Source organism: Camelus bactrianus, chromosome 31, assembly GCF_048773025.1.
Source record: "Camelus bactrianus isolate YW-2024 breed Bactrian camel chromosome 31, ASM4877302v1, whole genome shotgun sequence".
Lineage (NCBI taxonomy): Eukaryota > Metazoa > Chordata > Mammalia > Artiodactyla > Camelidae > Camelus > Camelus bactrianus.
Genome location: NC_133569.1, coordinates 15,615,788 through 15,642,332, shown reverse-complemented (window position 1 = coordinate 15,642,332; position 26,545 = coordinate 15,615,788). Strand labels below are relative to the sequence as shown.

The 26,545-nt window shown below is 53.8% G+C and overlaps 1 protein-coding gene across 2 annotated transcripts; it reads right to left on the bottom strand.

Moving 5' to 3' along the window:
• Positions 1-158: 158 nt before the first annotated feature.
• Positions 159-24,704, bottom strand: RP1L1 (RP1 like 1). Of its 2 annotated transcripts, none has more exons than XM_074355592.1 (4): positions 22,193-24,704; positions 10,680-11,307; positions 9,020-9,161; positions 159-7,453 (listed from the first exon to the last, which is right to left on the bottom strand). In XM_074355592.1, the coding sequence occupies exons 2-4, from the start codon at positions 11,286-11,288 to the stop codon at positions 1,926-1,928; spliced, it is 6,279 nt and encodes a 2,092-aa protein (XP_074211693.1). In that variant the 5' UTR covers positions 11,289-11,307; positions 22,193-24,704; the 3' UTR covers positions 159-1,925. The 2 variants fall into 2 exon arrangements, with proteins under 2 accessions (XP_074211693.1, XP_010966140.3); XM_010967838.3 differs by lacking the exon at positions 22,193-24,704 and adding an exon at positions 12,970-13,132.
• Positions 24,705-26,545: the final 1,841 nt, after the last annotated feature.

The following is a 26,545-nucleotide window of genomic DNA, read 5'->3' as shown; positions in this document are numbered from 1 at the left end:
CAGATCATGAAGCAAAGAGGTTGGAACATCTCTTAGGAAATGACTGAGGACCTCAAGTCACAGAAGAGGTGAACAGTAGATGTTCCATGTCAACTAATAGTGACCAGTTCTGGACATCACCCTACGTAAACCAGGCTCACACCACCATCTGCTCCGTTGGGGGCGTCTGGCTAAGATACCAGCGTATGTATATGTATATATACTTTCAATGTAAAAACTTTAAAGATCACCTCCACAGAAATTTTAAAAACATGTCAAATTTTATTAAGAATATCTTCTGCACTCAGAGCAGGAGGGATGACTCTGGTCGTGAAGACACAGCCTACACCCAACATTTGCCTTATTTTTAAATTACTATTTAATTTATTTTAATTTATTTTTTTATTATTAACATTTACGTTTAAACAACCAATGAACAATACCTGTTCTTGCAGCACAGACTCCCATTTTAATAATTCTGAATACACAGAATGGTCCTGGATGAGTGGGAATGCTCATGAGAACCAGTGAAAGAAGTTCTGTTCCGTCAAAGAGCTCCCGACCCAGACGGACCCCGTCCAGGTCTTGCTGGAGAAGAATGCTGAGAAAGGGCATTTCTTTTCAATCTCAAAAATAAGTAGAATGTCTTTTTAAAATTATAAAGGGCACATGTAAATCTATTCCTTTTTAAAAAGCTGGAGTTTCACTGAAAATGAGCAAAAGGCGTAGACATATAATTTATATGCAAATAGTATTCTTAAAAAAATACTAGAAAACTCTTTAATCTCATTAGCAACCAAATATATCTAAAATAGTACCACATTAAAATGAGGTACTATTTTTTCCCATGAAATTAGCGAAAGATTTCTCATTTTTAATGACCACCAAACATGGATGAGAACGTGGGGGATCAGGTGATGCAAATTAGTACAGACTTTTAGAAAAACAGTTTGGCAGCAAGATGTCAAGAGCCTTAAAAAACATCGGTATCCTTTGACCCAGTAATTCCATGCCTGGGAATCTACCCTAAGGAAATCACCTGCACTTCAAGGGAAAAAAATATATATATATATAATTATTTTTTTTCATATCTATATGTGAAAAAAATAATGGAAAGTACTTAAATGACCAACAATAGGAGATGGTGAAGTATTTTATAGTCTCACAATACAGTATCAAGCATTAAAAACATTATTCAGGTATAAAAAATAGGTTTAGGAAGATTTTGAGATTCAAAGGGAAATTCTTACATTAGGTTAAAAAAGAAGTTTATAAGGATGAGCACAGCTATCAAATAATTAGGGGAATGGTGGGAAGGGAATACATCAAACTGCTAACACGAGGGGCAGGATTAAGAATGACTACTATTCTTTTCTGCTTTTTTGAGTTTTCCAATTTTTTTTCTATTACAAAAAATATATATATGAATTAAGGAAAGACACTTGGACTTTTGGGTTAAGAACAAATTTTGTCCAATGACCCTGAATTTATCCTCCTCTCCCAAGTGTTCACATCTGCAGAGTCACCAAATGTAGTCAGGACCAGAAAAAAGCACTTCAAAGTCAAGAGAGGTCAGTGCCAAGGGAGGCCAAGGAGAGAAATAACTGGAGATCGATAGACAGAAGAACAAGGGAAATACTAGTGAGCAAAAAACAAACACAGCCAGAGCTGGGGACTGTTCTGGACCGTTTCCAGTCAGTTCCATTCTCCTGGGGTCAGCATACAGATATGGGGAGGGGGCAGCTGACATCTAATAATGGGGTGCATCTGAGATGCCCTTCCTTGACATGTTGCGTGGATGGGCAGGGGGCCTCAGAAGCCCGGAATTTGGAACCCCGGGCAGCCTGGGGTGGCTGTCCTTGGCAAGTCCTTGATCTTTGCCCGTGTTCTTTGTGCATCTCCAGTGGGGTGAGCTCCAGACTCAAGACCATCTCACAGCTGGAGCTCTAGAAATCTAAGTCGTCTTGGCCAAAGCCATCTGTCCTGTCTGTGGGGAGCTTTTTAAACCTCATTTCTGTGGAAGTGAGACTCTTCACTACCTTCTCGTCTTCTAAGTCAGAACTTTCTTCTGCCTTCTGCCCTGGAGTCGAGTCTTTCTCCTCCCCCTGCTCTGGAGGCGGCCCCTCCTCCTCCCCCTGCTCTGGAGTCAGTCCCTCTTCCTCCCCCTGCTCTGGAGTCAGTCCCTCCTCCTCCCCCTGCTCTGGAGTCAGTCCCTCCTCCTCCCCCTGCTCTGGAGTGAGACCTGTCTCTTCCCCGTGCTCTGAAGTCGGTCCCTCTTCCTCCCCCTGCTCTGGAGTCAGTCCCTCCTCCTCCCCCTGCTCTGGAGTCAGTCCCTCCTCTTCCCCCTGCTCTGGAGTGAGACCTTTCTCTTTCCCGTGCTCTGGAGTCAGTCCCTCCTCCTCCCCCTGCTCTGGAGTCAGTCCCTCCTCCTCCCCCTGCTCTAGAACTGGTCCCTCCTCCTCCCCCTGCTCTGAAGTCGGTCCTTCCTCTTCCCTCTGCTCTGGAGTCCTTGAGCCTGAGGGGTCCCCTTCTTGCTCAGAGGCAGAGCTTTCTGGACACATGCCGGTGACTTTTCTCTCTGGACCAGAGATGCCCTTGGACTCGTCTGCAGCAGTTCTTGTGTGTCTGTCTGAAGGCTCATCTTCAGAGCCTTTCTGGGAGAGCTGAGAGCACTTCCCCAGAGACGACGCGCTGAAGGAGGAGAGGCCTGCTGTCGGGCCTGACCTTTGGCGGGGGGTGTCTGCACCGGGGGCCGGGGATGGTGTGGGCCTCCCCTCCCAGTCTGGGCTGCCGTTTCCAGAAGCCTCACCCCACTGGCTGTCTGCCGGGCCAGCCTGAGGGCCCTCTTCTTCCTCATCCCCGTGTCCCTCTCCTGACTTGGGCTGTGGCTCCCCTTCAGCTTCCTGGGCCTCTGCGGGGTCGGCGCCAGCATTCTGTCCTCCCAGACTTCGGTCACCTCCTCCCGAGGCGTCGCCCTCCAGAGTGTCGTCAGCCCCAGAGCCCACCCCCGAGTTTTCTTCCTTCCCACCCACGCCCCGCTCCTCCATCTCCGGCCCCTCCGGGTCGCTGCCTCCACAGGGATCTGTTTGCCTCTCTCTCTTCTGAGCAGCTGCCTCCTCCCCCGCCCCCCGGGGGTCTTCATCTCTGCCCAGGGTCCGACTGCCCTCAGCCTCGCCCCTCTCCGCCACCCCAGGGCCCTGGCCTGAGCCCAGCTCCAGGCCTCCGTCGGCTCCCTGGTCAGCACCTGTCCCAGAGGGGTCCCTCTGAAGGGGCACCATCTCCCTCTTTGCAGGAGCAGCCTCTTTGGTCTCCAAGTGCGCACACCCTCCTTTCTTCTGCAGAATCTGCTGCAGGTCAAAGGCCTCTCTGATGGGCGTGCTGGCCACCCCCACCTTGTCTCTCGGGGAGGCTGGAACCACTTTCTTCCTCACGCAGGCCTCGCAGGGACAGAACTCGTCCCTCCCCGCCTCCTCCTCCAGCCGGGCCCCCAGGGCTGCGCTGAGGGCTGGCGCGTCCTCCAGGGAGAAGGAGGGCGGCCCCCAGCCCCACATCTGCTCAGAGAAGGCCGAGAGGTCCCGCAGACCCCGGAGGCGGCGTCTGCGCTGCTCTGCCTGCGGGGACACCTCCCACTGGAGGTCCTCCCTGGGCGGCCCAGGCACTGTGGCCCCCACCCGGCTCTGGATCTTGCGGAGCTCCTTCTCCACGCTGTCCTGCAGCCGCTGGCCCACGTCCTGCTGCAGCTCAGCCACCATCTGGTCCAGCAGGTCGTTGCTCGGCAGGTCCCAGCGGGCGCAGAGCTCGGCCGTGGCACTGGCGAGGTGGGCCATGAAGGCCTTCTCCATCTTCTTCAGCAACCTGGACACCCAGAGCGGGTCAGGCCCCAGAGACCCTCTGCGAGGTGTAGGAGGGCCTGTCTCCCCAGCTCCCTGGGGGAGCGCGGCCTGGGTTTGCCCACAGCCTGTCTCAGTTGCTTTGGGCAACTTCTCTAAAGTGAGCTCAGCTTTGGAGCCACTTTGAGCCGCAATGGCATCGAAGTCTCCCTCTCTGAGGCTCCTGGGGCCCTCTGTCGGGTTCTCTTTCCTCCCTGGAGGGCTTAGTGTGGCCGAGGGAGGGCCTCCTGCCTCCTCTTCCTGCAGGCTCCGATCTTCCCGGGCTCCCATCCCATCCTGAGAGCCCATCCCTGACAATTCCTGTCCTGTGACACCTTCCTCTTCTGGAAACCCTTTGACACCCTCTTCTTGCAGCTCTGCACTTTCTTTCTCTTCTTTCATTTCCTCTAATTCTACCTTCTCTTCCTGCATCATGTTTTCAGCCCCCTGGTCTAGGTCACTGCCCAGCAGCTGCTCCTCGCTGTTTCTTTCTGCCGCATCCTTGCTGGTAGCACAAGCATCAGAATCACTCGGCTGATGGGTCCCCAGATCCTCTGGGTTCCCTGAGGTTCTGGAATCAGGTCTCTGGCAGGGGATGTTCAAGGGCAGCTCCATCCTCTCAGGGGCCAGGGTGCAGCCCACCACGCAGGGTCCGCTGCCATCCCCTGAGCCTCCGGAGCCACTGGCGACGTCCACCCCAGAGGAGGACGTTGGTGTGAAGTCCTCAGCTGCAGCATGTGAGCCTGGGCCTGGCAGAGCCTGGCCCCAGCCGAGCTCGCGGAGACCTGAGTCCAGCTCCTGGTGCCCGAGGCCACAGCCTGGCCACAGGGCCTGGAAGGTGCTCAGGAGCTCCTGGTACCTAGGAGAGTCCATGAACCTCCCTTTGCCAGCGGGAGACCCAAGGTGGTCGTCAAAGAAGCGGAGCCTGGCGAGGCAGGTGATGAGGGCCTGGGCTGAGCGGCTGAGCCTCTTGCCCTTGGAGCTAGACACTTCAGGGAGGCTGCTGGGCCGGCCCTGCTTGGAGCCCATCAGCGCCTTCATGATCTGTATAGAGGCAGAGACCCTACTGGGAAGCACGCTCTGGCCCATCCCGCAGTCTGCAACCGCTCCTTTGTCTGTCCCCACCTCCATGGGGGCTTCTGAAACTCTGCTGCAAGGAAGGCTGTCTCCTGACTTGGGATCAGTACCACCAGGCACCGGTAGGGCTCCATCTGGTTCTGCTTTCTCACTGGCGGCTCCTTCCAGGGACGAGCCTCTGGCCTGAATTGGCCCTTCCAGGCCATCAGGGGAACGTTCGTCACCAGGGTCCTCCGCAGGGCCTTCCAGGCCATGCGCAGCCCCATCCATGCTCTCATCCACTATTTCATATTTCACGGGCCCCGGCTCCTCCGGGATGTTGCTCAGCCACTCACGGACCACGGCTTCTGGGGAGGCCCGGGGCAGGGCGCCCAGCACCAAGCCGCCACCTTCCTCTTGCTCTCCGAGGCCTTCCCCTCCACCCGCAAACCTTCCTTGGAACATTCTCCCAAGCCTGGGATCACTGTGGGGGCTGCCCCTTCTCACAGCTCTGACTGGTCTCCCTGCAGCCCCTGTCTGAGAGTCGGGGGGCCGAGGGCGCCACGCGCCCTGCTTTCCCTCCCTGGCCTTGCCCCCTCCCAGCCTCCCATCAGCACCGTGGTCTCCAACACTGTGGCTGTGGCTGCATGAAGTGTGTTTCTTGCCCACGGGCCATGCGCTGGGGGGCATGGGGCAGTACCTGCTGCACACCAAGCAGGCCTCAGAGGAGGGCCCCTGGCTGCCCCAAGGCTGGGAGGTCGGCAGCGGCCATGTCTTCCCACCGGGGGACCCGCGGGCTGGGGATACACTCATCTGTGAGCAGCAGCTGCCTCGGTGGGATCCCTGCCACCTCCCTCCCTCAGGCCACCCGACTGGCAGGACCAAGGGCCAGGAAGCCTTGGGACCATCACCCCCTGCCTTTCCGCCCAGGCCATCAGCTTGGGAGCTGAGAGAGCCGGATGTGTTGGAAGGTGTGGGAGCTGGTGAACACGCCCTGAACTCAGGGCCGGTCTCAGCGGAGGGCGAGTTCGGTGGGTAGAAGTTGGAAGCACAGTCGGAATTGCTCACAGGGGTGATGGGGGCACTGCTGAGCCCTCGGGTGTCCTGGGAATGGAGAGAGGCCGAGAAGGGTGGCCCTGGGTCCCAGGAAGGCCACTTCCTGGTGCTACCCGGGCTTTCAGAGAGGCCGGGCGCTGGGCCATCTGGGCGGGCCCCGCCTCTGCTGGGTGTCCCCGGCACCGACCTGGACACAAGCGAGCCGAGTAGGCTGTGGGGGTCCCTTGAGCTGTGGCGCGGCCTGGGGCGGCCCCCCTGGGCCCCTCGGCTGGCGGAAGTGCCGGGTGAGGACAGACGGCTGGCTCTGCCCTCCTGCTTTCTGCTCCCGCCCGGGGCTGAGGCGCAGGCGGAAAGTGGGGAACGGCCTCCTGCATTGTCCCCAGGGCCAGCCCGGCCCAGAGCCAAGGGCAGCCTCATCCCAGACCCACTCCTGGCCAGGGCGTGCCTGCTGCCCTGTCCACTCACCTCGGCCTGTGGGTCCTTGTTCCTCAGAGATGAGGGGCTCATGGTGGGGGGACTGCGGCCTCCCTGCTGGGTGGTCCCCCTGCAAGTCATGACCCTGCTCACCTTGCTGGGGCAGCCCGGGTGCAGCTCACCTCTTTCACTGGACTCCTCGTGGGACCCGGCACTCGCCGAGGAGTCAGGAAGAGGGCCTGTGGGGCCTTGGGTCCCAGGTTTCAGGCAGCTGTGATGGTCCCTGCTGCCCAGTGCTGCTCCTCCGCCTGGGCCCTCACCAGCCCTGGAGGCCAGATGTAGGTCACAGCTGCCCCTGCCATCCTCTAGGGACCTGGAGCAGCAGGAAGAGTTTGGCTCTGAGCCTTCGGGGGCTCTGTCACTGGAGGCAGGGCTGATGCTGTCCTTGCTCCTTCTTTTCCTGGTGGCAACCCCTTGGCTCCGGGGGACCCTGGAGTGGGAGCCCTGGGTCGGCCCAGGCCTCCTCCGAGAGGCTGTCTGATCTCCCTGGGAGCCGTACAGGGGGTTCATCCAGATCTCGTATGGGGACCCTGGCTGCCACCGGCCACGGTCAAAGGCTCCCATGCCTCCTGCTTTGCAGGGCTCCAGTCCCTGGCCCCCAAGCTCTGTGGGGTCCCCAGGGTGGCCCTTCCACACACAGTGGGGGGGATCTGCCTCCCCCAGGACGGCACCCTCCCCACTGGCTGCCGTGAGAGTGCTCGCCCTCCTGACCCTCCTGGACCACAGGAGCGGGTCCTCCCCCAGCAGGTGGAAGCGGACTTTCATCTCCACAGACAGGCTGCCATCCTGGTTCATGCGGATGTTCTTCTCAATGTCATCACCAGCCACCAATGGGCCGAGCTGGACAGGCATGTCCCCAGGGTGCCTGTCAGGAGCAGGGCCCATGCAGGTGCCAGGTAGGGACACGGAGGGGTCGCTGAGCCCAGACCTCTCCGACAGCAAGGAAGACCGCCGCGGCCTGCTGCCCGGCCTGGACCGTGAGTGGATGATGCTCTGCTTGGCCTTTGGCCCCCAGCTCCCTGGTGCACGAGGAAGAGTGAGAGAAAAGAGGGAAGGACAGTGAGCTGCTGCAGGAGCTCCGGGCTGGAAGAATCCAGGCTGGTCGTGAGCCTTTCCCAGTCTGTACACCCTGCCACCTCCAAAACCAGCAGTAAGGACAGAAACCGTTCTAGAATGAACTTCCGCAGAGCTGCCAGGGGGTGAACCTGCAGAGCCTAGCAGGATGAACTTAACGTCTGAATTCGGCCTCACCCTGCCACTTCCTAGCTGTGCAGTCTTTGGCAGAGCCTCTTTCCTGAGCTGTAAAAGAGTCATGGTGTCTGGCTGGTTTGTTTCGAGGATGCAAGGCAGTGCCTCTAAAACTTCCTGCAGGGTTGCTGGCCCAGAGCAGGTTCTCAACAGACAGGGGAGCTGGCTGCAGAGCAGCGGTGCCCGGAGCTAAGTACTGGACCTGCTTATACCCGCCCCCAGCCCAGGAAGCACAATGAGTAAGCTGCCGCATACACACCTGATTGTAAACTGTAAAGTGCTTTGCAGTTATTAGAGGTGATTTATCATCTTAACCCTCATCAAGCTTTGGGGTTGATAAATGCTTGCAAGGAAGGACCTGGACACACAATAGCAGGTCCTGAGACCTAATCTTGCCCCTAAGCCACGAAAGAGAAGAAGACGGGGTCACTGGGGATAGAAAGACGTGACCCCAAGAAAGAAAGAAGCCTCTTGGACTTTCTCAATTCCTCTCCTGAGCTAAAGCTTGGCAGGGTGGGGCTGGCGGAAGCCGAGCTGATGGCCAGCAGCAGAGCAGACCCCCTTGAGTCCATCTGGGCAGGAGACGGTTTTGCCAAGCCCTGCTCCCCCCGTCAGCACCAAATGAGACTGGGGCTCCTCTAGAGAAGGAGCTGTGGCTGGTGGTTTGTGCCTCCAGCCCCTGGCGTGTGGCGGTTACTGGGACCACTGTTGTCATTCTCTTAACAGACTTTCACAAGGGCATTACTTTGTTTATTCACCCAGGTCTGTCCATTGTCGCTCCAATAATTTTGCTGAAACTTTTACTCTGCATGTATCAATTGTGCTTTTGAAATAATGTGTTTTTCTTTTTTTAAAATAATAAAGCCTACCTCTGGCACTTAAGACTTCTCGGCTATACACATGGACCAATGGATGATTGATAGTTATCATTTGTTTTGGTCTGTTTGGCCTCCACTGTTGCCTAAGAGAGTCATGACTCTTGAAAGATGCAAATGCCACACACTCATGGTCCATTGCCTGTATAATGTCATGTCCATCATGGTCCTTAATAAAGTTTATTTTAGATCCTAGAAGCTTAGGGTTCCAGATCCCCTAATCCCTGTTCTCTTTAAATTCCAAACTCCCCTCTCTCCTCTCCCAGTCAAATGTTCAACCCAGTTAAAGCTGATAGTGATGACAAGGAGGAAGAGGCAAGAAAGACCCCAAAACAATTGGGATGCCCAAGAACTGGGGCCAAAGGTAGGTTTCCTAAATTATTTAGAAAGGAAACCTGTCCAGCCCTACTGAACCTCCGCTCAGTGTCAAATAAGATTGGGGATACTCCAAAACGAACTCACCATATTTGTTCCTTGAAGTCTGTGCAGATAAAGTTTCAGTTCCATTCCTTCTGACATCTTCCATTGCCAGAGGTCTGAAGGGCTCATGGCCGGCGCACACCAGCACCGGCGGGTTGCACAGCAGACCCTTCAGAGAGTCTACCTGAGGAGGGAGAGAGTTGAGTCAGGAGGCCTGGTCTGCAGGATCCCCCTCTGCCCAGTGAGATGGAGGGTTTCAGTGTTGGATTATCGAGGGGAAACAGGGTGCTGTTGTTATGCCATGGGGTCAGGGAGGAGGTCACATGTTGCCCAGGGAACCCCTTGGGACAGCTTCTGTGGTTGCCACATTCAGTGGTAGAAGTGACCACAAGATCACGGCAGCCCCATTTAGGAAGGATTTCCAAGGACCACAGGAATAGTGACCCAGTCACTCCATCAGGTCCATAACCACAGTCAGGTGTAGGGCAGCGGGAACCTGGAATGGACGGTGGGAGGAAACTTAATACCAACAATAGCCTTGCAGTAAATGCTCGAATTTTCTTCACAGCTCTGCTAGGCGTGTATGTAAACCAATTTCCCATATTTTTGCTCCTCCTTTCCTATAATGCTTTATATAAAGTAAATTGGTGGTTGTGGACTTGAGAGTTAAATCTTAAGTTAGAGGCTATAAAGGTGGGATTGTGACTGGGCTGGAGGATGGCTGGTGCAGCACTGACATGACTTTGGGGAGCAGGTGACTATGTCTCGATCGTAGGAAGGATGGTTCCACTCTTAGCTGGGAACACGCTGCAGCAGCTGCTGTTCAAATTTAAGGACTAGCAGAATGGTGTATAGACGTGTCACGTAGCCACAGGACTAGACTGTGGGAGATTGGGTGGATTAGGTCAATCAACCTCCATCTTCCAGCCCGTCTGCCTTTGGTTACATTCATGTTCTGCAAAACCTACAAAGGCAAAAATCACATCCCCTAGCCTTCTTTACAGTTAGGCTGAATGCGGATCACACTGTCCATCTAGCAGCTCAGGACTGGGAAGGCAGGAGAGGTAGACACCACCGCTTCTCCTTCTGGTTGTTGTTGCAAAGCAAGTCTGTGGGTATCGAGCAATCATGGCAGCTCGGGCTGCAGCGGCCAGACCCGGCGCCCTGATGCTGCTGGGCGTCGAGATGCAGCCGTGGCAGCGTCCTGGTCCGGCTTTGTGAGCCTGGGTCCCACCACAGGGAAGTGATCCTGAGCTCAGTAACCACACCGGCTTCAGGCCGAGGTGGCAGTTTTCTGCAGGATGCTGGGCACCATTCTGCAGACCCCGCATGGGGTTCACTCCAGCTTTCCCAAGATCAGGAAGCCCCCTGATGCCCTGTGTTAAATTGCTTCCTGCTGAAGTTTCTTGGAGAAGTTTCTGTTTCTTACACTGAACTCTCACCCGTATTAAGAGGGTTGGATAAGAAAATAATCAAAGTGTGCAAGCCATAGGGTACAAAGTGCTCGCTAAATGGTAGCTAAAAGCATGAATAACCATTGTGCGTGTGTTTAACTGACTGAATGTCTCCACTCTCTTCACTTCTAATGTGTAGCAGGAGCAACCAGTGCCTCTTATTAAGGCATAACTCCCCTGTTCCAGCTAAGTGCCTTGAGCTGAGGTCCAGAGAACTTCGTAAGGAAATGTCATCCTCAGCAGCCTACCTTCTTCCCACTGGTCGTGTACACCTGCTTCACGGGAAAGTGCAGAAGATCCGAGGCTTTGCTGAGAAAGGCCGACAAGTTCCTGGTGTTTCTGTGACTGAGCACCACGGTCTGCTGGAGCCGAGGGTCCCCGTTCTTGACCAGCGTTATCCTCCTGGGGGTTTTGAGACTTTTACAGGAAGAGGATGTTCCCGGTGCCTCACAGCGTCCTTCGAAATCTCGTGACGGCTGAGCGGGAGGGCTTCTCCCCGGGGGCCGACCTGGCCCAATGGGGGTCTTGGGGGGCTTCTTATCGGAGCAAAGGTAGCAGCCACCATCCTGCAGCTGCTCCAGGGCGCTGAGGCCGTGCAGGCCACGGGGTGTGGTGACGGAGCGCACCCCGAAGGAGAGAGGCATGCGCTGGGAGAGCTCATCCATCAGGGCACCAAAGCTCCTGAAGACCCGCTGGTGAACAGCCAGGCGAACCCCGGCAAACCGGGGGTCCCCTCGCTTGAGGAAGGTTATCTTCTTGGCTGGCGTGACCTGCGTGACCGAGGGGATCCGGGCCACAGAAGGCAGGAGGCACGCAGGGTGGCCGGGGGCCTGGGCATCCCTCTGGGTGCTGTGCATGGTCGGGGGGGCCAGGCAGCTGTAACAGATCAAAGTAAGGCGAGGGAGAGAGAGTCACCCGCGGGATTCTGCGTTTTCTCTCTCCCCTTGGTACAGAGGTGCTCCCTGCCCACCCCAAACTTGCTCCACTCAAGCGCGTAGAGGCAGGTTCATCCATTTTGACAAATAGGAAAAAGGCCAAGCATCTGGCATCAAACAGATCTGAGTTCAAATCCCACCGTCTCCACCTCCCACTTCCTGCCTGTGTGACCCAGGAGGTTCACGATGTAATCTGCTCTGCTCAAATGCAGCCACACTCGTCTGCACGGGGTTTATAAGGAGTCAATGAATTCACACTACAGAGCACCTGGCAAAGAGCGAGCATCCAATAAACCTTTATTCCTTCCCATCCTCTTGCTGTTTCTCTTACCCTCTCCTCCCACCTGGACCTCCTTTGAACACTGTTGAGTTTATCTCCTAAGGAGGTGGGTGAATAAAGGGACGTGAAAACGCCAGATGAGCGGCCAGGGACACAGACCCCTGGCCCAGTCTCTCAGAGCCAAGTCTCCTGTGTGACGGTGGGGGCGTCCCAGCTCTCTGCACTCACACCCTCCAGCTGCCAGGTGGGAGGGCTGGAGCAGAGTCCCTCATCCCAAACCCCTCAGGGCTGGCATGCAGACAAGGAGATGCGTGACTCAAAGAAGATGCCACTACTTGACGCTGTGTGTTTTCTCCATTGTATAGGGAGGTTTGCTTTAATATCAAAAGAATGTGCCCCCCTGCATTCTTCCGAAGTCTTTTTGGTTCATGTGTGATGAACCAACCCTGTGGGTAGGTACCGCAGCCCACTGCCACTGACACGGGAGAGAGGGCGTCAGGCCAGCCATGTAGGTTCAAGGCCATTCATCCAACTGTTCGTGTCTGTTCCCGCCGTGGTGGCCCTTTGCCTCACCCGGGACTCCTGCAAAAGCCTGCCACAGCTCTCTGTGCTCAGGTCACCATGTTGCGCTCTATTCTGTGACCCCGCCGGACAAGCTGTCCCAAAATCCAGCTCTTCCCAGAACTTTCCTGTGCTGCAAGCCCCTCAGGTGGTTTGCAGTGGCTGCAGAAAAAGCCCAGGCCTTTACCCCACGACCCACGGCCTCCCGGATTTGCTCCAGCCACCCTGCTGGGCCTCGGCTCTGGCCTCTTCCCTGCAGGAATTCTCCTCTCTGACCAGGCTGCCTGACCCAGGGGCTCTCCCTGCAGGGTGGACCCATGCTTCTGCACCCTGCTTGGCTTCTCTCCTTTGGGGAGGCTTCCTCAGCCCCCCATTCTGGGGTAACCGCTTTTCAGCCTGGCTCCCTGACATTTCCCACATCCTGGGCCTGTATCCTTCCTGGCCAACTACCCCAAGGCATGGGGTGCAGAATCCATACTCCCCGGGGCCCCAGCCCCATGCTTGGCACACAGCAGGGGCCCAGGAAACACCCCTGATTGATAACACGGGTACTTCCCAGAGCCTCACAGCAGAGACAGGCCTGCCTGCCAGTCGGCTGCCACGCAATCAGGTGAGGAGTCTCCTCCGATTACGTGGGGCTCAGACCCTGGCAGGACCCGCATTACTGCGCCCACTGCAGTGACCATGGTCTCCCTTGATGCAGCCGCCAGCCCCGCCCACGGCCCAGCCAACACCCAAGGCTCCCTTCATACCGTTACTCACCGCTTATCCCCATTCATCTTTGGGGAAAGAACTCTTGTCTCATTTTCAAAATCTGGGGGTGCAAAGAGGCCTTATAATCTTCTCTGCTCTCTGGCACAAACTTTATAATTAGCCTCCTCAGCCTCCTCCCTCCCAGCTAAGCCCTCTAAGCTGCTTTCTTACCCTCCCGCTAATGTCCCCGCAGCGGCTGCGCACTGCTCCTGGGCCGTGCCTTCCCGGAGGACTGCTCTCTTCCCCCTTGATTTTCAGTTTCACTTGTGACAATGAGCACCCTTCTTGGCCGTCACTGAGGGACTGAGAGGGGAAGGAAGGCTCACAGTGTCCCGTAGAGTCACCGTGTCCCCCAGCATCACCATGTCCCCAATGTCACTATGTCCCTCCAGGGTCACTGTGCCCCTGAGGATCACCGCATCCTCCAGTGCCACTATGGTGTCACTGTGTCTCCCAGTGTCCCCCATAATCACCATGCCCCCCAGCATCACTGCATTCCCCAGTGTCACAGGGTCCTTCAGTGTCACCATGTCCCCCACATCCCTGCTGCCTCCAAGGGCCGCAGCTCCTCACAGCCCACTTCTGAGCAGAGAGGGCCTCTCTAGCGCCCCCTGACAGCAGCTCTGCAGGAAAGGGGAGCCTGGCCTGGAGGGAAGGCAAAAGCCATCGGGGCTCCTTGAGAACCCAGGCCAAAGCGCCTCGTGGTATATTCAGTACACTTGAGAACTGACGGCCCCTCTCCTCTGACATTCCTCTAGAAAATAACCTCTCTCTGAACTGGAATTCTCAATCTCCAAGTGGATTTTTGAAATAAAAAAGGAAAAGGCCCGAGGGACCCTAAATACCAAAGATCAGGCTGTCACCAGCCAGGGTCCATCCCGAAGGCTCCTTCCTAATGCGAGACCAAGCACACAGCCCCAGAGAAGTGAGGGAAGCTGCGGACCGACCCTCCCTGCTGGCATACCTGCACCCAGAGAACAGACCATGTTCTGCGCACACACACAGACACACGTATACACATATACACACAGACACACATACATGCACGTGTGCACATTTACACGCACATCCACAGATACACACACAGAGCGAAGTTACAACACTCAGGCCCCAGGTGCAGGAGCTGATGGTGCGGGTGGCCTGGGCACATGGCCTGTGCCGGGGGAGGGCACGCAGGACTGCACGCATCACTCAGCTCCTCAAGGGAAGACCAGGCGACCCCTTGCTCTCCAGCCCCGTCAGCAGACACAAGCAGGGTCTGCATCCTCTGCAGGGTGAGTCACAGAATCATGACCTCCTCCTGCAGCCACAGGGAATGAAGAAGCAAACTGACTTTCCTTTTCAAAGAGGTTTAATGAACTTTTGATTCTTTCACCTTCAAAACGACCTGGCCCCCAAGGGGGCTCATTCACTTAATCACCTTCATTCACTTCTCTGTGTACCCAACAGAGATTTCTGAGCTTCTGTTGTGTGCCAGCCTCTATGCCGGGTCCTGGGAACACAAAGATTACTGAGACATAGCACCTGTCTTCAGAAACTTCATGTTCCAGTGTGAGAAGTAGGCACATCATTAAAATGCAGCATAAGACACGTTCTGAAATACACATACAGATATTATACACAGGATGTGACTGAAAGCAGATTAAGGGGAATACAAGTCAGGGAAGACTTCCTGGAGGAGGTGATGTGCAGCCTCCTGAGCTACAACCTAAAAGATAAACTTGGGGATTAGCCAGAGAAAGGGGAAGTTAGGACCTGTGTGGCAAATAGATATGACCTTGGTGCCAACTCTGACCCACCGAGTGGGCTGGAAGGATGGGCAGAGGAGGTGCCCAGACTTCCCATGTGCTGTGATCAGATAGCCAGGCTGCCAAAGCGTCTGGGCAGAGAAGGGCCACACAGTGCCTGACACTTCCCATCCCTGCTCTGCTTCCGGCATTCGGGGTGGGGGCGTGCATGCAAAAGTGCAGTGGGGAGAGAAAGCTTGGGCGTTCTGGAATGGCCTTCAATGGATGGCATCCTGATGATGTAGAAAGACCCCTCTAGGACAACTGGGAAAGTTCTGGGGAACAAGGGCGACTGCACTGAAACAGAGCCTGAGGGACGGATCCAGCAGAGGCTGAGCAGGAGGGGCCAGCAAGACCGGATGACCTGCGGATGGGCTGTGGGGGGCGCCATGGGGAGGATGAGGTCCAGCGTGGTTCCTGGGTTTCAGGCTCAGGGACGCGGTACAAGGCGGTACTCTACTCCCCAGCGGGACAGCAGACAGAGGAGCAGTTTTGGAGGAAGGAGTGAGCGGCCATGTGAAGGGCCGTCCTCTCAGCAGGAGCAGGGGCTCTGCACCGGGTGCATTTGCCCGGCTGCATTAAGGGGGCTGACAAACACCTCACGAGGATGGGACATCGCAGACCCAGTACGACCAGCTCTGGCCCAGGAACCTCAACAGCAGAACCCAAAGCCCTTCTCCCGCTGAAGTCTGAGAGGCTAATGGCTGGAAAAGCAAACTCGGGGGGCCCCTACCTTAGATCCAAGAACAGGTGAGGATGAGGGGGCTGGTAACTGAGTCTGGAAAAACAGAGGAGAAATGAGAAGCGGGTGCCATTGCAGGCGCTTTGCCTGGGCTGCCCCAGTTTCAGCTCTGAAGGGCCCCGTGCTGGGACCCCACTCACCCCTGGCACCTCCTGTCCGCAGCTAACCAGCTGCCTTCAGTGTGGGGCCCAGGCAGCTTCCCAGGATCGAGTGGCCTCTTCCTGGCACTGGCCCTGCTGGCAGTGAGGCCGAGATAAGCAGTTTGCCTCGTGGAACCAGAAAAAGATGCCGCCATGAAAGATGGGAAGCCAAGTCTTAACAGCCTGGCTGAGCCCTCCATGCAGTGAGGCCTGAACCCAGAGCCCAGTGAAAAACTGGACTCTGCAGGTCCATGAGGCAACAATTCTCTCCTTAGCTTAACTGATCTGCGTTGGCGGTTTGTCATTTGAAACAGACAGGATCACAGATCCACCAGGGAGCTGCGCAGTGAGGGTTCGCTCTTTCCCAGATTCTGAAGCTGGATTTCTGAGTTAGGAGGACCCCTGGGAGCAGGGGGCGGGGCGCAGAGGCTCCTCGCAGTCCCCTCCCCCCCGACTTGTCCCTGATGGGGGACAACCGTCTCACTCCCATCTGGCCGGGAGGGAGGGACAGAAGAAGTAGAACACAGGCCCCAGGCCCTCAGAGGTGGGACCAAGGGTTACTGGTCAGCTGACTTGTAAAGTCGAATCTATCCAGTTTTCCCTCATCGCTTTCCTTCTTTCAGCATCATGAGGTTTCTCTCGCAGACACAGAAAACAAACTGTGGTTACCGGGGGAAAGAGGCGGAGGGAGGGACAGACTGGGCATTTGGGACTCACAGATACACAGTCCTGTATGTGAAGTGGGTAAGGAGCAAGGACCTGCTGTGGAGCACAGGGAACTATATTCAATTCCTTGTCATGAGCCGAAAAGCAAAAGAAACTGAAAAATATATTTGTATGTACATGTATAACTGCTGTACACTTGAAACAAACATTGTAAATCTACTTCTCTTCAACAAAAAATAAGAATAAGAATAATAAAAAAATAATGAGCCATCTCTCCCTAAGCAGGGCCGGGAGAGGACTTGACCTCCTTAACAAGACAAACTAGATTGGCTCCCAGGCCGGGCCTAGACTGAGGGTCCATTTAGCACCTCTTTGCCCTGAACAGAACCAGGCAGGCCACGTGATCAGGACCCCCCCCCCCCCAGTAGAGAGAGGACAGCCCTTCGCCCACTCACATTCACCGCAAGACAAGGCTATGAAGGAGGGGAGCTGAGCTTTCCAGGTGCGAGGAAGAGTTGGGGAGAAGGCTGCAGAGTTGGGGGACAGCTGGGGACCAGGTCTCCACACTCGGCTCCCAGCCTGGCTCATGTGGGGGACAGGTGTTGGGGGGAACTGTCTTGAGAAGGGGGTCCCTCCTGCAGCAGAGGGCTTCTGCCCAGCTGGCCCGTGGCTGAGCTCGAAAGGAGACCTCCTTTCAGACCCCTCACCCCACTCCCACTCGGGGCAGGGCCTCAAGGCATGCTGGGCAGAGCGGATCAGAGGGGGCTCTCATGTGCAGCTTTCCTGAGCCACATGGATTCCGTGGGGTGGGGAGAGGCCCAGGCCAGGGCTTAGGGGCTGCCTGTTGAGCTGCGGTCGGAGGTCTTGATCAGCACAGAGATGCGCGGGGGTGTGCAGATCACTAGTGCTAAATGAGTCCCGGCAAAACCCAGGCCCACAGCACCAGTCCTAACCATGATGGGGTTGGTTTAGGGCAGCAAAGGATGGGGGGGATGCCAGGGGATTTCAGGAGGAAGCAGAGGAGGCATTCCAGCTGCGAGTGGGTGGGGGAGGGAAGCGGAGAAAAACAGATGAAGGGGCAAAAGGAGAAAAAAATAGAAGTCACAGGAAATGCTCCAAAAGGTGACAGCCCGGGTGGAGGAATTGGACTGGGTGAGCCTGCAGGGAGGAAAGAGTGCCAAGCGGCTGGAGGCGGGCGCAGGCAGCAAGAATGATGGGTTCAGGAAATGAATAAATAGGATGAGAGAAGTCCGCGGGCAGGATGGAGGCTGGGCTTTGCAGAAGAAAAACTTCCGGTGGCAAAGTCACCAAAGCAGACCTTAGAGGGAGTGAGCAGGAAGGGGCGGGGCGGGGAGGGCTGGGGCCGAAACCTTGAAGGTTGATTAAATGATATCACACGTGAGCAGCGGAAAGGAGCCAGGATGCTGTGAACAGTACTCGTCCCCAAGGAAAACTGCAGTCGCACGTAGCCCCCAGGGATAACAAGCACAGCCTTCCATCCGCAGACCAGCAGCTAAGCCCCCTCGTGGCGCCTTCCAGCGCTGCACGGGTCTACACAATCCATACGGGATGTGGAGCCACTTTCAACACTACCTTTCAGTGACTCGAATTTGCCAAGGAGCACCATTATTTTACGAGCCAAGAAGAAAGAAAGAAAAAATAGTGACCAGCAAAGACAAAGACATGCTATTCATTGCAAGCGGCACCCTGATTTTAGAGATATTAAAACATGACATGGGGGGGTGGGATAACCTGCGTATCTTAAAGTCAGTGAAATACACACTACAAGGAGCCCCGCACAGACAATAAAGACACAGCACTTCTTCAAGCCAGTGTGCTGTGCCCTGATGCTCATGTCATGATGATCAGATGGGAAAGTGTGACTCATATTAAAAAAAGGAGGAGGTGGGATGAACTGCCCTCTAAGAAACGCGATTTGGTGGATGAAGCCTTCCCAGAGCTGGGGCTGCGGTGGTGAGGGATGAGGGAAACGGCTCCACACAGCAGAAGCCCCTGGGCTGCAGGTTCTGAGCGGTGGATTCAGGAAGAAATGAACAGAGTGAGAGGGAGAGTGGGTCTAACAAGACTCGTACGCTCGATGAACAGATGTAAAGCAATCCAGCAGCAGGTACTGAGATCTACCATGTGCTAAAATTCAGTTCGACACACAGAATGAGGCACAGTGTGGTGAGATGGGCTCATGCCTCACAGAATTTAAAGTCCAGGAAAGAAGACAGGACTTCTGCACCTGAGTCCTCACCCTTTGGCCCACGAGTGTTCCGGGGGCCCCAAGCTCATGAGACCACCTTGGTTCTGCCAGTAACTGATGGCTGTGGGCAAGCTACTTGAGTTCTCTGAATTTCAGTTACTTTAATCATAAACTGAAGGTGCTGAACGAAAGGGCTGCTGAGGTTACACTAGGAGTTTGTAGGAAAAGATAGCACATGATAGTCACCCCTGAATCTGGAAGACTCCTCGAGAAGATATCAAAGGCATTAGTTCTGAAAAATTCCCAGGTAATGCCCTTCTCTTTCAAATTATGGTGAAAACCATAAACAATGTCCCTTTTCTTAAAAATGAGCACATCCCCATACGCACAAAATACTGCATACAATTTCAAGGCACACGGATCTCTGAAACCCACCCATAGAAGAGATCACAAAGCCCGAATTGTGAACTTTTGATCCAGGCCTGAGGATTTAATGTATAACATGGAGACTATAGTTGACAACATTGCATTATATTATTGAAATTTGCTAAGAGAATAGGACTTAAATGCTCTCAACAACAACAATGAAAAAAACCTTTGATGTAGTCCTTGAAGATGAGGAAACTAAGGAGAAGAGGGACAACAGAGAGAAAAAACATAGAGCTTTGGGGCTGACCAGTAGATGTGGATGATGTGGCGGAGGGAAGGAAGGGAGGAAGGAAGGGAGGAAAGGAGGAAGGAAGGAAGGGATGAAGGAAGGGATGAAGGAAGGAAAGGAGGAAGGAAGGGAGGGAGGAAGGGAGGAAGGAAGGAAAGGAGGAAGGAAGGGAGGGAGGGAGGAAGGAAAGAAGGAAGGAAGGGAGGAAGGGAGGGAGGGAGGAAGGAACGGAGGAAGGGAGGGAGGGAAGGAGGGAGAAAGGAAGGAAGGGAGGGAGGGAGGGAGGAAGGAAGAAAGGATTGTGTTTGTGAATGTAAACCCTATTGCTCAACCTGTAGCCCCGAAGAAAAGTTTTCCTAAAGAGGATTCCCTTTCTCCCTGGTGACACTGGGAAAACACGTACATGACCACACGGTCATGACAACTCAGGAAGAGAGACGTAGGGCTGGAAGCAACCTGATATTGACACAAAAAGGAAAATCCTTGGAAACTGTCTTAAAAAAAAAAAAAAAACACCAGCATTAGAGAATCCTTCTGCCTCCCCTGTACACACACACACACACACACAAACACACACACACACAAACACACACACACACACACACTAATATTCTCTAGATAGCTGATCCACAATGGAAGTAGGCTAATGAGCTGGCTCGGATTTGCAAGGCTTAAAATGCAAAGTGGAGTGGGCAAAGTGGGATGGCTGAGCTCTTTGAAGGCAGGAAGTGTTCTGGTTGTGTCCCTGGTGTCCCAGGCAGTACACAGCACATCATAAGTGCTTGACAAATGTTTGCAGAATAAATGATGTTTGAGAGGCCATGTGGTGGTATGAATGGGGTGAGGCGTACAGTCAGCAAAGAATATGATAATAATAAAATGAGGGCAGTTTTGCCCAAGGGAAGAAACCTTTCCTGCCCAATCATGGGCCAGGGCATGGAGGAAACAAATAAACAAGCAAGGGAAATGCAAATTCAACAGCTGCTCTGGGCGGGGAGGGTCTATGAAGTGACAGACAGGACACTTACCCTTGGGCTGCCCATGGCCCTGAGCATCTGAGAAAGCAACTAAGGGGGCTTGTGGTCCAACCGACAAGTAATCGCAGGCATGAGAGGTGGAGTCAAAAACATTAACATGAAAAAGCCAATGGGAAGGAACTGGGAGAAGCTGGAGAGAGGAAGAGATTAGATTTCTCTGGGGTGACCCTAGAGGCAGAATTGGGAGTTATGAATGGCCAGGACTTCCCTAGGACAAATGTGGCTGAGCTCAGCTCAACTTCAGAAACAACTTTTAAACAACTGGAGTGATCCCATGATGACAGCTGTATCAGAAATTGCCCTTCACTGCAAGGAACAGAAACCCTCCTCCAGAAATGACTTAAACCAGACAGAAGTTAATTTTTTGACCACATAAAAGAAGTCTAGAGATAGACCCTCTCAAGCTGGTACAAAAGCTCCATGATGCCACCAATGTTCCTGGCACTTTCCATTTTTCTGTCCTGATTGCCTCACCCTGGCTTCCCTCTTCAAATTTCCTCTTAGTCACAAGATGGCTGCTGAGGGCCCTGCAGTTTGACTGGGATCCATTCAGTCTGACGCTAATGGTCTATCTTCTTAGTCTCTGTGTTGACGAAGACCACCTACTACAGCATCACAGCCAGCCCCTGAGCTCTAACCTGGTCCTGTCCACACCCGTGGCATCCAAATGTCTCAGGAAAGCTGAACATCAGAGCTTCCTCCAACACATTCCTCCAGATATACCTCAATGAAGCCCTGTCCCAAATGGAAGTGGGATGAGGAGTCCAAAAGGAGGTCTCCTTAAGAGCTCAGTTATGGGCCTTCACTGGAGGAGAAACTTCCACTGTAGGAGTGTCTTGCATTTTATCTAGATATTTCTCCCCCACCCCAACCAGGACTCCTTCACTTGACTCCAAGCTGGATGTGGAGACTGAAGAGCCGGGAACCAGAACCCTGACTTGCTTTTATCCATCTCTGTGCCCTTTGCCTCTTTGCTAACAGCCCACATGCCAGGCAGGAGGAAGGGGAAAGGCAGGGGCACTTACCGAGTTAGTCCCTTAGAAAGCTGAAACTTTCCTCTAACAGCGTCTGCCCACATCCCACTGCAGAACCCATGTCCACGGCCATCGCTATGTGTGTGGGGAGCCGGAAGCGACCGCAGCAGCAGACGGGATGCGGAGGCCTGGCAGCGATGGCCGCTCGGGCCACGGTCAGCATGCAAGCGGTTAAAAGGGAAAGCGGTATAAAATTTGAGCGCTATGAAGGACAAACTGAGAAAAACCTCAAGAGGCTTCCTGGAGAGAGGAGTTTTGCTTTTGTTCTCTACTGACGTTTCCCAGGAGAAGAAACCCCCCCTGGACAGGGTGGCCAAGTGTCTCAGGGAGCAGCGCTCTGCACTGTCGGGCAGGCAGCATCCAGCACCAGCTTGGCCACCGCCTCGCTCTGTGACTGCAGGCAGTCACTTCCCACCTCTGGGCCTCAGTTTCCCATCAGTAAAACAACCTCTGAGTTACTTCCAAACCCTAAATCCAATGGCTCTTAAACTGCCCAGTTTCTTTAAAGAGGACCCCCCCACCTCACCAGGGCGTGATGGCCTGGGGCCACACGAGGCATGTGGAGGTGAATGTGCCTTTGGAAGGAGAGGCCAGTGGCATCTCCAGATAAGATTAAAAAGGATCCTCCCGGGAATGGGAAGTCGTGGGTGGAAGTGGCAATTATCTGAGGCCAGGGGGCCAAGCAGTTCACATAAAGAGGGTCAGAAGAGTCAGATGCTTACCCAAAACGAGAGAAAATATTAAACCTGCCAACGAAAGTCAGGATCCCTGGAACATAAAAAAGCCTTTCACAAAAAATGACATGTTACTGATGATACAAAACTGGCCAAGATGCTTAGTAGGAAAATACTTTAAAAAATCCCCAAACATCTTCAAGTATGATGGGGGCATAAGAAGTAAAGACCCATGAGAACAAGTCAGGGAGGCCACATTCTGCGGCACAATCGGCAGCTACTTACTCATGGGTCAGTAGCCACCGAGGGAGTCAAAAGCACAGCTCCACCCCCGGCCTCGGGGAGGTCACCTCTAGCTGGGAGGCGCGGGTGGGGAGATCCGGGTGGTGGCAGAAAGGCTGCTCCCGGCTGCACAGCGGAATCACCTGGTGTCTTAGCTCGGGCTGCCGTGCGAAGTACCGTGGGCTGGTGGCTTCAACACCAGATGTGTGTGTTCTCACAGCTCTGGAGGCTGGAAGCCCAAGTTCAAGGTGTCTGCAGGGTTGGGTCTTCCTGGGGTCTCTCTCCGTGGCGTCTTCTCCCAGTGTCTTCACACAGCCTTCCTTCTGTGTGAATCTATGCCCTAATCTCCTCTTCTGATCCGGACAGAGTCATACTGGATTAGGGCCCACCTTAATTAATTACCGCATTTAACTTAATTACCTCCGTACAGGCCGTGTGTCCGAATACCGACACATTCTGAGGCTCTCAGGGTTGGGATTTCAACCTGTGAATATAGTGGAGAGGGAGCTGGGGTACACGGTTCAGCCCCACCTCCTGGAAAGCTTTTTGAAAGCACTGACACTCAGACGCCACCTTCAGCGACGCAGAGCCTTTGGCTTGGCCTAAGGCCCAAATCATTTTTTAGTACTTAAAAATGTTTTCAGTTTCTTTTTCTTTTTTTAAAGCTTCCCAGCTGATTCTCAGCCAGTGTTGAAAAGCACTGAGCTAAAGTAACAGCCAGACACAATTGGATGCCAGTTGTGCGCCAGCCCACGTGATGTTAAGTCTAAACACAACAGAGGTTCATAAAAGGCAAGCCTGGTCATCACCACCGGAGAACCTGACAGAGTCGTCCCGGTGGGTTTGGGGAGGTTGGGAAGACCTGCGTTGACTGAGCGGGGGCGAGGCCTCCAGTGACTTTGCAAGTGGGGCCTTGCTTGTGAGAGCCAACGCCTGCCTCTCCGGAGGGATGGCATTGCCTGGTTAGGGGAGCAGGGGTTGTATGTAAAGCGGCCACTGCAGTCGGGAGCCATGGTGGACTTCTGAGCAGGGGCACCATGTCGTAAAAGCAGTGCTCACTCAAGATCAACCAGCAAGATGCACTGGAGGGCCTGTGGAGAGTGACTCCCGGGTGGGGATGTTGTCATGGCAACAGTGCCGACAGGCACACGAGCTTGTGCACAGACACATGCGCGTGCGCACACATACATATGCATAATGGGGGAGGGGCACTTCTTCAAAGCACATGATGAATATACAACCACAGCTCAGCAAGAGCTCACAGAGCCTAAAGAGTCCTTAACTAGACATGAGAAATCCCACAGCATGTGATCTTTCACGTAGTTCAAAACAGGAGTAATGAATATGTGCTGTTAGTGGGGAGGACAGTGGTTCTCTCCTTGCCAGGGAGGGACTGAAGATTGGGAGCACGTTTGAGGACGACGGCTCTGGAACACCGGGAACATTCTGATCCTCGATCAGAATCACTTAGTGATAACTCGTTCCGGCTCTACGCTCCTGACTCCCACACTATTCTGTACATATGTTGTATTTCAATAAAAATGAAGTTTAATTTTTAAAAAAGCTTCATGATATCCCATGGAAGAGATTTTTTAAAAATTGAAGCATGGTTGATTTACCATGTCATGTTAGTTTCTGGTGTACAATCTAGTGATTCAGTTTTATATATATACGTGTGTATATATATATATATATTCCTCTTCATAATCTTTTTCATTATAGGTTATTACAAGATACTGAATATAGTTCCCTGTGCTCTACAGTAGGACCTTGTTTACCTATTTTTGTGTAGTAGTACCACATATATTTAACCAGGACCCTATGGCGTAGGCATTTCCCACTGGGGTTACTATACACAACGCTGAAATAAACAGCCTTGTAAACATAACATTTTTTTAAAAAGAACTCTTAAATCCAACATGTTTAAAGCTCTTTTCAGCTTACAAAATGATCATATATATAAATATTATATAAATATGCACATATAAATTAATATGTATTTATACAAATATTTTAAAATAATATATAAGTATAATAACATTTATATAATATAAATATATAGACATAAGGATTATCTCACTGCTCCGACAATATCTTGCAAGGAGAGGAGAGGCTGGGAAACCCCACTGAACAAAGGAGAAATCCAGGGATGGGCAGAGTTCCAGGGTTTGATTGTCCCTTGGCCTCCGGGTCGTCGATAGCCGAGGGATGCCCTACTGGGCCCTCAGGCTGCTGCCCCGAGTTCCTGTCCCCAGCACGGCCTCCGTCCCTTGATGAGGGCTGATTGAAGGCAGGAGAGCAGCAGCCCGTTTTGACGAAATGGAAACGAAGGCTGGCCGGCCGTTCAAGATTCTGCACCGAGGGCAAGATCTGTGATCGCAAGTGTCTGGATTCAAAAACAGGAAGGGGAAAACCAGCACAGGGCAGATTTGGAATCGGTCCATGGAAGTGGAATGAATAACTCCAAATCCTGCTTTCTCTGACACTCAGGGTGGCCTCTGTGAGCGGGGCGGCTGGCTTCCTTCGAGAATGTTTTTGTCATTTTGTCCTCACGCTTCTCACGATGGGAGGCTGTGGGGGAGGGGCGTGGGAGGGGCCCCCAGAGGACAGGTCCTGCCGAGGAAGGAACGGGAGCCAAGGCCCAGCGCTGGGAGGAGGCTGAGGGGTGCAGGCTGGGGGGGCTCTGTTTACACATCCTGTTGCTGTGTGTCAGTCAGGGTTCTCTAGAGAGACAGAACCAGCAGGATAAATACAGATTCACAGAGAGAGGTTCTTCATGAGGAACTGGCGCCCATGACCATGGAAGCCAAGAAGCCCCACATCTGCCATCTGCAAGCTGGAGGCCCAGGAGAGCCAGAGATGTGCTGGGACTGAGTCCAGAGGCCTGTGAACCAGCAGACCTGAGAGAGTCTGAGGGCCCAAGAGTCAGAAACGCTGGCGTCCAAGGGCAGGAGAAGGTGGAGTTCTCAGCTCAGGCAGAAAGAGAACCCTCCTTCCTCCGCTTTTTCATTCTATTCGGGCCCCCAGTGGGTTGGATGATGGCCACTCGCGTTGGTGAGGACCACTTCCTTTACTCAGCTGACCAACCCAAATGCTTACCTCTTCCAGAAACACCTTCACAGACACACCCAGAAAGGATGTTTTAGCCGCGATCGGGTCCCCCTTAGCCTAGTCATGTAGATGGGTACAATTAACCATCACCCACCGGTTCTAACCAATGACATACTCTAGCTTGGGGAAGCCACAGGGTGTGAGAACCATGGGAAATCCCTGTCTCCCCTGGTTAGGGTCAGGTACAGCCGGCCGGCTCTCCACGCATAACCCTTCACAGGGATGGAGACAGAGCATTCCACGTCAGCCTTTTCTCTTCTGGAAAACAGATGGAAGCAGTTTGCTTGTGGTGTCTGCAGGTAGCAGAGTCTGCAGAGAGGCAGGCCTTGAATCTGGAGCTTGTTGGGCAACCGTCCAGCCCTCAGAGCTGCTTCCTGCCCTGTGCAGTGGGGATAATAGTGTTTACCAGGAAGCTTGAGGTGATGGTTACAAAGCACCTGCCACACAGTAGGACATCAGTCAAGGTTACGTCTCCCTTCTGGTTTAGCTTATTGGCAAACAGTCGACTCTTGGCTGTACAATCCAACGTACTGATTTGTGTGGTTATCCTCACCCAAATTTCGGGTTTTGAATTTGTGTCTCGTCCAGATTTCCTCTTTTGCCCTGAACTCCTTCAGCACTTTTTACCTCTTCCTGTCTTGTTCTCATGCTGACTGTAGACTTGTCGCGTGTGTACACAACTTATTTCTCCTCCTCCACTAGGAGATGGTCGGGATGAGAGCAAGGCCATTTATTTCGGGGTCTCCAGTGCGCAGCACAGGGCGGCACATCGAGGTGCTCAGGAAACGTGTGCCGAGAGCGCGAAGGAGTGAATGGATGAACATTCACTGGACAGAATGGCGTACGATTCTTGGTCTGAGGTTGACCCGATATGGGCTCAGTGAGGTCAATGCTAAGATTTAAAAGCATTCACGGGCCCTTTGATGGTTCTGACACTATTTGGAGCCACGAATGACGTACCCTTTGAGACTGCTCAGCCCACCCATCAGAGTAATCAGGTTTTACTCCTTTTTGGGCGAGACTGTGATGTATAATGAGTGGTACCCCAGCCACTGACTTCACTTATTTATCATGCTGGGCTGGGCCCCCCAGAAGCTCAGGGATTGGAGCCACTGAACCCCAGGTGCCACTCTGAGAGCGACAGTCAGCATCTGATGGCACCCACCCCCAACAGTCAGGGTCCCCATGGGAAACAGTCAAAAGGTTAATTGAAGGGAGTCCAAGGAAGAAACATGGGTAGAGGGT